This window comes from Berghia stephanieae, chromosome 2, assembly GCF_034508935.2.
Source record: "Berghia stephanieae isolate SIO BIC M18660-M18661 chromosome 2, UCSD_Bste_1.3, whole genome shotgun sequence".
In the NCBI taxonomy this organism is placed as follows: Eukaryota; Metazoa; Mollusca; class Gastropoda; order Nudibranchia; family Aeolidiidae; genus Berghia; species Berghia stephanieae.
In genome coordinates, this window is record NC_088361.1 from 47,995,273 (window position 1) to 48,009,759 (window position 14,487).

Sequence of the window (14,487 nt, forward strand, 5' to 3'; positions counted from 1 at the left end):
AAGGACAAGGTATCGTGTTTACATCGTCGAAAAGGAAAGGTCAAGACACCTCACTGCACCTTCCGCATGTAGCCTGTCATTTAGACAAATATTCGAATTATTTGTGAGTTCTGGCTTTACAATAATGACACATTTTTGACACTATTAAAAAGATTCAAATGATTAAAAACAGAATGACACATATTCAGATAAGTATGGAGTATTCGATAATTCTTTTACACAAAAACATGTTTAACCGAAATTAGGTTCTTAGTTGTCTTTAATAAGATGGCCATAGACAATAACAAGTGAAGAGTTGTGGCGAGGCAACGTGCAGGACAAACAAGAGCAACAGACCGACTGAGGAAGTCGGGCTGGATTGGATTGGGCACACCCTAGGCAGAGCGGCCAACTTGAAATGTTTAAAATTCGTAGTTTCCAAGGGGAAAAAAAAACAAAACAAAAAAAGTCATTGCATTATAAATAGATTTACAAATCAATAATTGGCCATCACCACGATCCAAGCGCTTTGAGGTTTCGACGAAAGGCGCTATATAAATATGCTTATTATTATTATTATTATTATTATTATTATTATTATTATTATTATTATTATTATTATTATTATTATTATTATTATTATTATTATTATCCACAAATGGACCAAAATCCTGAACAGAGGATCTAAGAAAGAATTAAATTTTCTTTTTCAGAAAGATTTATCGAGTCAAAGAGGCGAATGCAGTTCTGTATCTGAGTCAAAAATTATTCGTCATTCTACGAATTTTTCGTAGTACAAGGCAGGTGTTCAAAGGTACCCAGTTCACATCGGGTACACCCTTAGGCTGTAGGTGTTCATTTTTTCTCTCCTTTTCGTGAATGACCAATGTGTCATATACGCTTGGATAAGAAACTCAAAACATTGCCATCCGGAAGTATAACGGACCAACACACAAAACTTCGTGTAACCATGAACTTTTTAAGTCTGGTTAATACAATTTAGTGAGAATTACTCATAAACATGGATGGCTAAAAACAATACCAAAGACCTCACTGACGTCATCTTCCTTCTATTTATACATTTCTATAATTTACTCACAACTAACACATGAAACATACCAGCAAACAAAACTACGAGTAACCTAAAAAGTTTATAATTACTATTCAAACATTTATTTAGTGAGAACTGATCTCCGAAAAGGTATTCTAAAAACGATAACAAAGAAACCCTGTGCGTTGTTTCACTTTGTTGGTAGGAAACTGAAAGAAATTTTAATTCCGGGATAAAACGTTCGCATTCGATTCCTGCACGAATAAGTTGCACCCACTTTGCTATATGATAAAACCGGAGACCGACTGAGAGGAAAAGGTGAAATGGAGGGCAAGACGGATCGGAGAGAAAATTAGATGCACTCAGTATACAGCCCTTGGAAGACAGTTTCCCAGTTTCTTAAACAGAAGTTCACCTCCCCCCTTACACATACACACACACACGCACACACACACACAAACACACACACACACAAACACACACACACATATATATATATATATATATATATATATATATATATATATATATATATATATATATATATATATATATTAGTTTTTCGCTCTTCAAGCAATCTTTTTAAAAACACAAACACACACACACACAAAAAAAAAACGAAAAAAAAAACCCTTAAAAATTAAACAAAACCAAAATAAACAAAAACAAAGCAAAAACAAACAAACAAACAAATCCCATCTCCCCCCCCCCCCCAAACAACAACAAACAATAAAAATAAAAACAAAAACAAATAGCTTAATCGGTTTCATATTTTGTTGCTAAAATTCACTTTTCAGCAACTAAATCATCCATGCAAAATACCGTTTTGAGGGGATACGTCACACGTCTATTAAAAAATTTGAACTCTGTGGTTTTCCCTGTCGCTGACGACAATGTTTCCATTGGCCTGGATAGCAACTCCTTCCAGCCCTTTGAACTGACCATTGTCCGATCCCCAATTCCCGAACATTGAGTAAAATCTCCCGTCAGATCGAAACACCTGAATTCTATTATTACCGCTATCCGCAACGATAGCGAAGCCTTGATTGTCAACAGCAATTCCCCGAGGGAATTTCATCTGCCCACGAAGATTCCCCTGCAACCCGAAACCGAAAAGAAAATCCCCGTAAATGCTGAAGACCTGAATTCGATGGTTGCTGCTATCACTGACGTAGACTTTATTGTCTTGACTCACGGCAACATAATGAGGGTTTTCCAATTGCCCAATGCGACTTCCGTGTTCTCCAATAACTCTGACAAATGTCCCATTGGACTGAAAGACCTGCACTCGATGGTTTTCCTTGTCACATACATATATAAATCCCATATTGTCACATGCCACACCCCAAGGGTAATTCAATTCCCCATTCCCAGAACCTTCACTTCCAAAACATTGTTGAAAATTGCCATTTCTGTCAAAAACTTGAATTCTGTGATTGTATCGATCAGAAATAACGACTTGTCCCAAATTTGTAACAGCAATCCCGGCGAGACAATCGAATTCTCCATCATTCTGTCCGTATCTCCCAAAACTTTTGACGAAGTGACAGGAACTGTCAAAAATCTGGACTCGGTGGTTGCTGCTATCCGAAACATAAATTCTGTCATCGAGATGAGAGACGGCGAGACCTCTTGGCCATATAAACTGACCAGGGTCACTACCTCTTGTCCCAATCTGAGTAATTGCAGTTCCTTTTTGATTGTACCGATTTCTGGGAGTGTCCACATATCTGCCTGGAGTGTTTCTGTTTAGAATTAATGAGAGGCTCGACGGAGAGTTTTGGAAATCTTGGCTAGAGTTCTGTCTGGACGGAGAATCGTTCTGATGCGCAGAATGAGATAATAGAAAATCATTTTGGGTTCCAGGGTACGAAGACGAATATGTAAAATCTCTTGACCCGAGATGATCGTGTAGATGATTTGCGTTTTCGTTGTATCTCTCAAACGCTAATGTGTCGTCATTTGGATCGTATTCGTCGATCCGAAGAGCTCCGAGACTTTGATGTCTTCTTCTGTCTGCAAGACGTCGTGATAAGGATGGGCCACTTAGGAGGTTCATGGCTGTTGTGTCGGATAGACGTTCGGCCCTAGACCGTCTATGAGGACGAGTAGTGTGTGCTAGTGCATCCCATCTACTTTCTGCTTCGTTGTTTAGAAGTCTGGAGCTATCGTTGTCGTCGTTATCGTCGTCATGGGCGAAAGTAACCTAAAAAGAGTAGAACGATGAAAGATAAGTTAGCTCAAACAGATTTAAATAAACACGATTTGTATTTGGAAGTAACTAGAGTGTCGGGCTATCAAATCTTTATTTGATATTCCTCTAACTAATGTCGACAGTCGGCAGTGATCTTTACTAATTTTTCCAAAATTTTCTGCTCATGGAACGATCTAACTACTGGTACTGGTATCAAGCTTCTGAGCAATATCGAGACATTTAAAGTTGCACGACAAACTCTGATGAAAGAACTTTTTCTTCTTTTTCTCCTGGATCTTCAAATCAACAAACTGGGGATTCGGGTTTGAGAGTGTTCGGAAAATTGAGTGTCATTTTAATCGCCCGATATCTGAAGTACGAGTTTTCTGGCCAACATTTTAAATACGCGTTGTTGTTAGTTTTTGTTTTGTTTTGTTTTGTTTTTTTTATGTTAAAAAAAACCCCATTTTTTTCGAAGTACGTCAGATGTCTGATTAAAAATCAAACCATCCATGAAAAGAATTTAAAAATAAAAGAAAAAAAAGAAAAGAAATAAGAAGATAAGCATAAGATCAATGACCTTTGAGTAATCAGTAATCACTTACCTGTGTCGGTCTCGTCGAGTGAGTTGCCCTTCTTGTGAATGAAGGAGAGGAGGAGGGAGAAAGGGGTGAAGGGAAGGGCAAACCATAATGTGTAGAGTTAACATTTCCATTGTTACGATTGCCTCTGTCGAATATATTATCATCATCTTCGCGAAATTCAGATATGGAAGCTGTAGGAGAAAGAATTGCGGTATTTATACTGTCTTCTCTTGATCGCTGACTCATGAGACGAGCGGTTCTATTTGTTATAATCAACTCGCCTAAGTTGCTGATTGTTGACGATAGAAAGGGACTCTCAAAAGACAGCTGAATTTGCCTGACGTTTGGAGCACGCGTCGAGCCATCTTCGTAGCTTTGGACTGTGTCAAAGTGTTCTTCACATTGTCTCTTGGCTTCTATGAGATCCCCATTCGGAATTTGTCGTCTCTCTCCCAGCAAACATTCCGCAGTGTCACAGAAGCTGTTCAGACTTGCAATCTCCACCTCTGCGTTCTCTTTGAAATTCCGTAAACTTCTCATTTCCCCGCCGAGGAACGTGTCCACCTCCTCGTGAAGAGTTCTCTCCCTTGCACGCAATTCCCTGATGAGTTTTTCGACGCCCTCTGTGATTTCTGTTTTGACCCCATCACATCTGCTATGTAGTTGGACACCCTTTCGGCGAACTGCGATTATTTGGTCGGTTACATGGGGAAGACCACTTCTTACGGCGCCAATCAACCTGCCAAGCTCAGCACGCACCTGAAAAGTGAAACAAGAGTATATGACTAAAAAACGAAAATTTGTTAATATGCGACACACCGTCTCAAAGAGGTACTATGTCGAGATGAACAAGGTGTTCTAAACTGAATTTATAGTCAGAAACAACCTTAGTCTTTATTAGAGCCTTCTCTCCCTGACTTCTTAAGGTCACGGGTTCAACACCTACAAACGCCTCGAAGTTAGTTGATGAGCACTTAAGCTTAATAGAAAATATTCTCAACAGAAACATGTAACATAGAAACGTTTGAGACATTGAGTATAGTCAGAAATATGAAACTAGGGGTCAATTTCGTCTTGTTATGTTGGAGAATAAATACAATTTCTTGCATTGCAAAACGTTTTGGAGATTTTATTTCTCATCATTACATTTCGAAATTCACTTTTCGGTGTCCGGTTCATTCCGACATAATACTGTTTTGACACGTTGGATCAAATTAGATATGTTGATAGTTGTCAAAACCGAGAATTTAAAACCAAATGATCTGACACATTCACTCGAGGAGATAATCTTAAGATATGTATCACCAGATGTTCTACGAATATTCGACAGAACTCATAGCTATCCAACGTACTGTCAGGACATGGAATGCACTTGATTTTAATACCAAAACATGCTGAAACAATAAATGCTGTCACATAATGATGATAAAGAACCCCATACCCAGTAATACGTATATATATACGATGAATGGGATTTGGTTTGTGAAAAATATGAATATTATGATCATCACGTCTGTGGTGAAAAATTATTTATAATACACCAACTGGACCTTTTGTTTGTAGGCCTATAATATACGTTGTTGTGTATTTATAATATCCAAGAAAAAAAATGAAAAAAACCCACCAAAAAACACCAAATCAACAAACAACCCCCCCCCCCCCCCAAAAAAAAAAAAAAAAGAAAAACCCATCAAAACAAAACAAAACAAAAAAAAAAAAACCCCAAAAAACAAAAACAACAGGATATTTAAAGGTCTCTTGGCCTTATAATCCTTAATAATCATGATATTGATATGAAATATGAAATGTTTCTTGAAAAATGAAATGTTTCTTTCTATCACTGTAAGAAAAACAATCGAACAAATGAACAAAAAAGTCAGGAGTTCTGCGTTCTAATTCCCGTAGCTAGATTTAAATGAACACGAAGTTTGTTCTCAAAATGATTCATCAACTGGAATTTTAACACACTGCCATTGGGACACGTTAGGGATCTATCCGGCACTGGCGTCAGATTAAAATCTAAAAAAGATGTAAATGAAACAGTAGCAGACAAAGCAAAAAGAAAACTACAATAAAATTCAAATCATCCCAAAAGTTATTATTTTTTCTTTCTACTTTGTTTAGTAAAAAAAAACAACTTTAGCTTTTATATAGCGCAATATCCACTTACTGTGCTCAAAACGCTTTACAAGTGATCTCTGACCAACAGCAACATGTAACGAGATAACGAGATATGGCGCCTGTTAGGCGATATTACAGTTTGTTTCCGACAGGGATAACGCTGTTAACGGCCAAGTACTCATTTTACACTTGAGAATGTGAGTAAAGAGCCTTTTCCAAAGGACTCAACTATGCGCCGAGTGAAGCTCGAACTCAGGACCTTCCGATTCGAAAGCGAGTGTCATACCACTAGACCACATAGCTGCACGAGAACAGTTTCATACACATATTTCAGATTTATGCTCTGTCATTTCGTTTAGGATTAGGGCTAAAACCAACAAGTAACCAACACTCACCAAATTCATGTGTTCTTGATGACATGGCTCACACACGAGATGCTCACAATGGCAACATCTCTGTATCACGGATTGACTGTGACACACATAGCATCCGCCATCATTGTCTCTCATTGGTTGAGCGACTTGGATACTTCCGTTGTCTGAAAGATTTTCAGGCTCGGAGTTGTCTCTTCTGCTGTTATTGCTACTCCTGATTAAATTTGCTGCTCTTGGTACCTCTCTCTGAAGTAAAAAAAATAAATGAAAGCAGAAAGTGAGAACAAGATTGTGAAAACAGTAGATAAACAGCAAAACATTTTAGAGTGATCGTTCTTAAAAGACGTGGTGTATTGGAGGTGACAATGACTTGTGAACAGAGCTTCTATTTCATCTGGTTTAATCTGAAGATGTAGAATTTGGAAGAAAATGTGAAAAGGCCCGCCCTGTGTATGTGTTTGAAGTAACCAAAGTGAAAGAAAAAAAACTCCGTCAAATGTTCTGTTTTATAAAATGAAATTCTTTTTTTTTCTCCCATACTTTATCTATCTTTAGATTGTCTTAATTGATCTTATTCAGATTGCACCTTTTATACAATATTTTATTATCTACCTCAATTAATTTGGATCTTAATCACTAATAAGTTCCCCAACTCTTTGATAAAGTAAATGTTGTTGCTCGAAGTTCGAAGAAATAAATGACAATGTGAAATTGAATGTAAGCTTCAATTTTATATACGAAAACATATAAAATGGACGTTTCGGGTATCCCCTTTATCAACAAAACAGGATGAATGAAACACTACAGACGAATGAGATAATGTGGTAGTGGTGTCTTGTTTATTCATCTTAACAACGCCACTACCACATTATCTCATTCGTCTGTAGTGTTTCATTCATCCTGTTTTGTTGATAAAGGGGAAACTCGAAACGTCAATTTTATCTGTTTTCGTATAATAAATTGAAGCTTACATTCAATTTCACATTGTTATTCAACTCTTTGATGAAAAGAATTGAATTATTCTAGCGGCTGACAAACTTCATGTCTCGTCTCACATGACCAGTGCTGCTTTTACATGGGATTCTTTGCAAATGGCTTTGAGTACATTTCTTTGATGTTTCACTTGAGAAAATCTCACTTTTAAATATTAATTTAAGTTTACTCCTACAAGCAGTGGTTTAAAGAATGACACTAAAACGATAAGACTACAAAGTGTACTACTGTTCTTCTCTCACTTGGTCAAATACTGAAGTTGAAGAATTTTCCGACAATGACAAAAACCCGATAATGGTTAGATTATTCGGGAACGAGGCGACGCCACTCCTGGGCACGAAGTGATCGGCTCGACACTCGGGGCATCTTATGGATCTGGTCCTGTGCTCCACCAATCCTTCGAGACAAGGAGATAAGCAGAACGTGTGTTGACAGGGAAGTAGTTTAGGCTGCTTGAACCTGTCGAGGCAGACCGCACATTGGAGTAGACGCTGGATTTGCTCCGATGAGATGGATACACCGCCTCCTTCTGCTGCCATTGTTTGAGGTAGAAGTTGATGGTGTTACATGGCGCCCTGGGGATGATATAGAATTTGGGGTGGGAGAAAGGGGGGGGGGGGGGGTTTATAAGGATGATTAAAGGTTTTCTAATAGTTTCATCCTATTGTAAGAATCCTTTCCTCTGTCATTTCTCGACGTGGAATGTTTCTGATTTACAAAGAGTCCTGTTGAGGGTGTGCTAGAGATGGTTGTGGTGAAAAAAGTTGATAAGCGAAGATTAAAGCTTTTCCTATAACTTCATTGTAATATTGAGAAGACATCCTACAGTCAATTTTTGACGCAGAAAATTTTCGCCTTGTGGAGGTGGTGGTTGGGGAGGGGGGGGGGGGGGTAGGTGGGTAGGTGGGTGGGTGGGAAGGGGGGGGGGGGAGCGGAAGCAACGATGTTAAGAATTGAATGAATATTTTGCATTTACTTATAGTTTCATCGCGTAATGTAGAAAGTCATAAAGCAGTCAATTTACTGGGGGGGGGGGGGGGGGGGGGGGGGGGGGGGGGGGGGGGGGGTACCTGCCTAGTACTACGAAAAATCCGTAGAAATACAAATTTTCGGCTCCTACTAGAGATCTGCATTCGCCTCTTTGACTCAATAAATCTTGTTGAAAAGGAAAGGTTGATGCTTAGAAACATTATTTAGGACATTTAGTATTTTTTCATCTTACCGAAGGCAAAAATTTATTTGTAAAGATATTTAAGGTGACTTTATATTCCCCCCCCCCCCCCCTCCCTAGAAACCGCGAATTCTTGCAATTTGAAGTAAGCAGCTCTGATTTAGATGACTTTTAAATAACGTGAAATGCCTGTTCTGTGTGACTTGCGGTTTTGGGTTATGGCACTCGGTCTCTGACCCGAAGATCTCGGGTTCAAGCCCCGATGTAGGTGGTGCAAAGTTGAGTTTTTGTAGAAAGCTCTTTACTCACATTCTCTTATCGTATCCATGTGTAAAATGAGTACTTGCCAGTAACAGCATTGTTTCCGTTGAGTGAGTAATAAAAAAAATGTAAGGGCCCATTGCTTACAGGCTCATGTCTCATTCTACAAGCTAAGTGTTAGTGTTGACTTGAGATAACTTGCGTATAACCATTTGAGCACATCTAGTAGAAATTGCGCTAATAAATAGGGAAATGCGTTTGTCAACAGTTCTGTCCCTTAGTTGTATCCAACACATTGTAGACGGAAACAAAATTTCTCAAGGTTTGATTATTTCTACGAGTGACCTAAAATCACAAATCATAAAACACACCAACTCATCACGCTTAGAAGACAACACTCCCGTGTGTTTGTAGTCCTTCAGAGCTATTGGGCCCATGGAGCTCACGGAGTGTATCCCGGTTTCAATAAAGTGAAACGGACACTAGCAATTGCTTGCTTTCCTTTGGATAGGACGCTGGTCTATCGCAAAGTACTTTCCGCAAAGTCTAACAGACTCAGCTACCTGTTCACTGCTGGGTGGACAAGGGGGGGGGGGGGGGTGTAAGAAAAAAAAATCTCGACTGCACCCGGTCCCTTTGCGTGTGAAGCGAGTGCTCTACCAACTGATCTATCGTGACCCCTCTCCCCATCTTATGTGTTTCCTTCATATAATTACTATTTACTTTTGTCACTTATCAAGGGAGTACATCAGACAGCAAATGCATTCCCTCAATATGAAATTTTTAAAAATAAAAAATATTAATAAAAATTTGTCTCTAGGGTCTATTCCAAGGGAAGACTGGAATAACCCAGGCGTTAGCCGCGGTGCAGCGCCTCAAATTGAGCTAGGGCGAGGTGACTTGCTCAAGGCCACACAGCGCAGGGGCGGGTGATCGAACTAGGTACCTTTCGGGTACGAAGCATGGACCGTACCGCTGAGCCATGCTGATCACCTTTGTTTTGTTTTTTGTTTTGTTTTTTTAACGGTCAGAACGAACACCTTGATACCGGAGAAAGCAATTATTTATCGTTCATTGCTTTCTTATGGATGTTATGTTCATTAAAAATAAAAAAAAAACTCTACCTGGATCAAGGTGGTCACTGAACTTTTCCAATGTGCATTGCCCTTCAGAGCCGGAGTTTATCCCGGTTTCAATAGCGTGAAACGGACAATAGAAGTTGCTTGCTATCCTTTGTATAGGACACTAGTTCATTGCAAAATATGTACTTTCGGCCAGATCTAATAGACCCAGCTACCCAATCACTGCTGGGGTGGACAGGGCGGTCAGAAAAAAAAAAATGTCGACTGCACCCGGTATCGATCTCAGTCTCTTTGCGTGTGAAGCGAGTGCTCAACCAACTGAGCTATTGAGACCCCAAACGCTTTTAAAAAAACCCCAACAGCTTTTGATCTGAAAAATGTTAGCAGTCTCGGAGTAAAATTTTTTTTTTGCTTTTGCTTTTTTTTTTTTTTTTTTTTTTTTTTTTAAATAGTTGTTTTTTTAAAAGAATATTTTAACAGCTGTTCTTTAAACCCCCCCCCCCCCCCCCCCAAAAAAAAAAAAAAAAAAAACAGAACAAAACTAACCTAAATTGGAGAGGTGGGGGGTGGGGGGGGGGGGGGGGGTGAGGGGGTAATTAACCGTATCGAGATATCGATATCTTTATAATAATATAATAATAAAATAACTTTTCTGGCCAAAATGTACAAAAAGCGTTTTTTTTTCAATGTTGGTAGCTATGCTATGCTAATCGTGACGTCACCGTTATATTCGAATTAACTTGAGACAGATAACGAAAGCTAAATAACACCTGGATATTTTGTAATAGTAACCATTATACATATATGCCTTACCCTGGAAAAACTCGTATTTCAAAATTTGGCAAGAAAACTCATCCTTCAAATTATATTGATCGACTTAAATTTTAATGACCCTCATCCATCTTGGAAAAAAAAATATCAGCGGAAGACCCAGGTTTGAGGGGTTTTTTTCTTCTTTCTTTCTTTTCTTTTTTTTTTTTTTCTTTTTTTTTTTTTTTTGCCAAGATGAGGGTCATTTAAGTCGATCAATATTTGAAGGACGAGTTTTCTGGCCAAATTTTGAAATACGAGTTTTTCCACAGCAAGGCTGTTAATTGGTTAATCTAACAAAAAGTTTTAGAAAAGAAAAAAAGATTACGAGCTAAAAAGATATGATAGATAGGCTGCCGTACTCCGGAAAAAACCCATATTATAAAACTTGGCCAGAAAACTCGTCCTTCAAATATCGGCCTATTTACATGACCCTCATCTTAGCAAAACTCTCAAACTTGGGATTTTAATCAAGATTTCGCGAAGTCCCAGGTTTGAAAGTTTTTTTTTCCACGATGAGGGTCATTTAAATCTATCGATATTTGAAGGACGAGTTTCCTGGCCAAAATTTAAAATATGCATTTTTCCAGAGTACGGTAGTAGGGAAGTATCATTAGGAAAAGCCATGCTTATTTATAATAATTAATTGTAAACGTATCTCATTTTTTACTCTGTGACTTGATATACGTGATTGATGCTATTCTTTTGGGCAAAATACTCATCCATGCTGCCCGTCAGACGAATCGTACAAACACGTTAATGTATGTGCAAATGTGTAAACCTTATCTATCTATCTACCTATCTATCTACCTAACAATCAATCAATCAATCAATCAATCAATCAATCTATCTATCTATCTATCTATCTATCTATCTATCTATCTATCTATCTATCTATCTATCTATCCATCTATCTATCTATCTATCTATCTATCTATCTATCTATCTATCATTGTATATATCTATTTATCTACAGGCCTACCCACCTACATACCTATCTACCTGACAACCTATCTATCTATCTATCTATCTATCTATCTATCTATCTATCTATCTATCTATCTATCTATCTATCTATCTATCTATCTATCTACAGACCTACCCACCTACATACCTATCTACCTGCCAAACCTATCTATTTATCTATCTATCTATCTATCTATCTATCCATCTATCTATGTATCGACCTATTTATCTATTCATATCCATCTCTCTCTCTCTCTCTCTCTCTCTCTCTCTCTCTCTCTCTCTCTCTCTCTCTCTCTCTCTCTCCCAAATTCCTTCTCCGTTACCTCTCGTTATTTCAACACACCCCTAGGCATAGGCCTACACACTTGCAATTCTACTTCCTACGGATTTTCAGGAGATTATTCGACTTGTAAACAATTTGGTACAGCTGTGCACGAGTACCTGCCCAAGTTATTTGCTGTTGGAATGAGCGTCTAACAAGACCCAATCTTTAAAAAAAAAAAAGAAAGAAAAGAAAAAAAAGAAAAAGAAAATTAAGATATCCACTTTGGCCAGAAAAAATATATATTCTAAACAATATCAGATCCGTTGCCTCAAGAAACATGTATTATGTCGTAACGAGATTGGGGGATATTAAAATGTCCAGCAATGCGAAATTTTACTTACTTGTCAGTTTAAAAAAATAATATTCATTCTCCTATTGATAGAAAGAAGTTGACGCCACTCAGGGATTTGTTATTGTTTTTTGCCATCCACGTTTATGAGTAATTCTCACTAAACTGTAATAACCAGGCTATAAACGTTTAAGGTTACACATAGCTTTGTGTGTTGGTCCGGTATACTTCCGGATGGCAATGTTATGAGCTTCTTTGCCAAGCGCACACTATCTATATAAAATATAACAACCAAACTAACATTTATATGTTTGACTATCAGTTCATTTCTTAGCATGTGAATTACCCTGACCTTTCGCCGTTTTGAGGCGATTGGACACATATTATTATCGATTCATAAAGATGAAATTCTCCACTTGTCAAAAATTATTAAACCCGAGACACAAAATGAACAACAACAACAACAATAACAAAAAAAAAAAACAAAAAAAGAAGAAGATATTATGAGCTTTCAGAAGCATTGATGCCTTGCGTTAGTGTGTGCGACTGTTGTGTGTCTGTCTGTTTGGCTCGGTACGAGTGTGTTTATGGTTTGATAAGTATGGATAGTATGCGCTTGGCTAAGAAGCTCATAACATTGCCATCAGGAAGTATAACGGACCAACACACAAAACTGTGTGTATCCATGAACGTTTATAGTCGGGTTAATACAGTTCAGTGAGCATTACTCATAAACGGGGATGGCAAAAAAAAACAATAACAAAGACCTGAGTGACGTCATCTTCGAACTATCTATATTGTAAAGCGCTTTGACTTTGAGGCTTCGGCGTTTAGCGCTATATAAGAAACCATTATTATTGGAAAAATATTAACAGCATCCGCCAGCCGCATATAATGTAACAACACACGAAACTAAGTGTAACCTTGAACGCTTAGCTGATTGATGTGATTTTGTGACAACTTATCAACAAAATGGCTGTCTAAAAACAAAAACAAAGAGCTGAGTGACGTCAGAGTCGAGAGAGAGAGAGAGAGAGAGAGAGAGAGAGAGAGAGAGAGAGAGATTTATATATATATATATATATATATATATATATATATATATATATATATATATATATAGACAGATAGATAAATAGATAGACAGATAGATAGATAGAGATATAGATAGATAAATAGATAGATAGAGCGAGCGAGAGAGAGAGAGAGAGAGAGAGAGAGAGAGAGAGAGAGAGAGAGAGAGAGAGAGAGAGAGAGAGAGAGAGAGAGAGAGAGAGAGAGAGGAGAGAGAGAGAGAGGAGAGAGAGAGAGAGAGAGAGAGAGAGAGAGAGAGAGAGAGAGAGAGAGAGAGAGAGCAAGTGGGGAATTTTAATACAATTATATCATAGCAGTTCATTACAATGGACTTACCATGAATGTTGTTGCAAAGATATTCTAGTTGGTTAACCTCGCATTGGTCGAACTAAGGCCGATCATTAGATTTTGTTGCTGTTGTTGTTGTTGTTGTTGTTGTTGTTGTTGTTATTGATGTTGTTGCTCTTGTTGTTGTTGTTATTGATGTTGTTGCTGTTGTTGTTGTTGTTGTTGTTGTTATTATTATTGATGTTGTTGTTTCTGTTGTAATTGTTATCAAGGCAGTGGCCGAACTAAGGCAAATAATCACATTTCATTTTGTTGTTGTTGTTTTTATCAAGGCAGTGGTCGAACTAAGGCCAATAAAACAGTTTATTTTGTTGTTGTTGTTATTGTTATTATTATTATTATTATTTGAAGCACATCCTGGAAAATATCAACACATTTACTCCTCCACCAATCTCCAAGAGTTAAAAGTTGAAGAAAATCAAAAAAAGAAGGTCCAGCTTTAATTAAAACGCAGTTTTGTAAACATTTCAGCAGATCGATTGTCTACCAACGTGAGCACTTCACACACTGAATAACATGATACATAATAATTCTTTGTGCGCATTTTGGTCTATTTTTATCCTGGCTGGCCTTCGTTCGCCAGGCAGCGAGCGGAGTCCTCTGGCCCAGGTAAGCTGTCAATTTGACAAGCTGCCAAAACGTAAGTCTGGGCTGGCACCATTTTGACCTCCAGCTACAACAAAGCCGAATTACATTGCGGGGGGGGGGGGGGGGGGGGGGGGGTGGATGATAATGATAATAATAATAACAATAATAATAATAATAATAATAATAATAATAATAATAATAATAATAATAATAATAATAATAATAATAATAATAATAATAATAATAACAATAATAATAATAATAATAATAATAA

General features: G+C 37.8%; 1 protein-coding gene across 1 annotated transcript; it reads right to left on the reverse strand.

Moving 5' to 3' along the window:
* Positions 1-1,783: 1,783 nt before the first annotated feature.
* On the reverse strand, positions 1,784-14,134 carry LOC144965052 (uncharacterized). The gene is made up of 5 exons (XM_078899935.1): positions 13,614-14,134; positions 7,539-7,871; positions 6,325-6,549; positions 3,830-4,567; positions 1,784-3,236 (listed from the first exon to the last, which is right to left on the reverse strand). The coding sequence occupies exons 2-5, from the start codon at positions 7,833-7,835 to the stop codon at positions 1,881-1,883; spliced, it is 2,616 nt and encodes an 871-aa protein (XP_078756061.1). The 5' UTR covers positions 7,836-7,871; positions 13,614-14,134; the 3' UTR covers positions 1,784-1,880.
* Between the last annotated feature and the right edge of the window lie 353 nt (positions 14,135-14,487).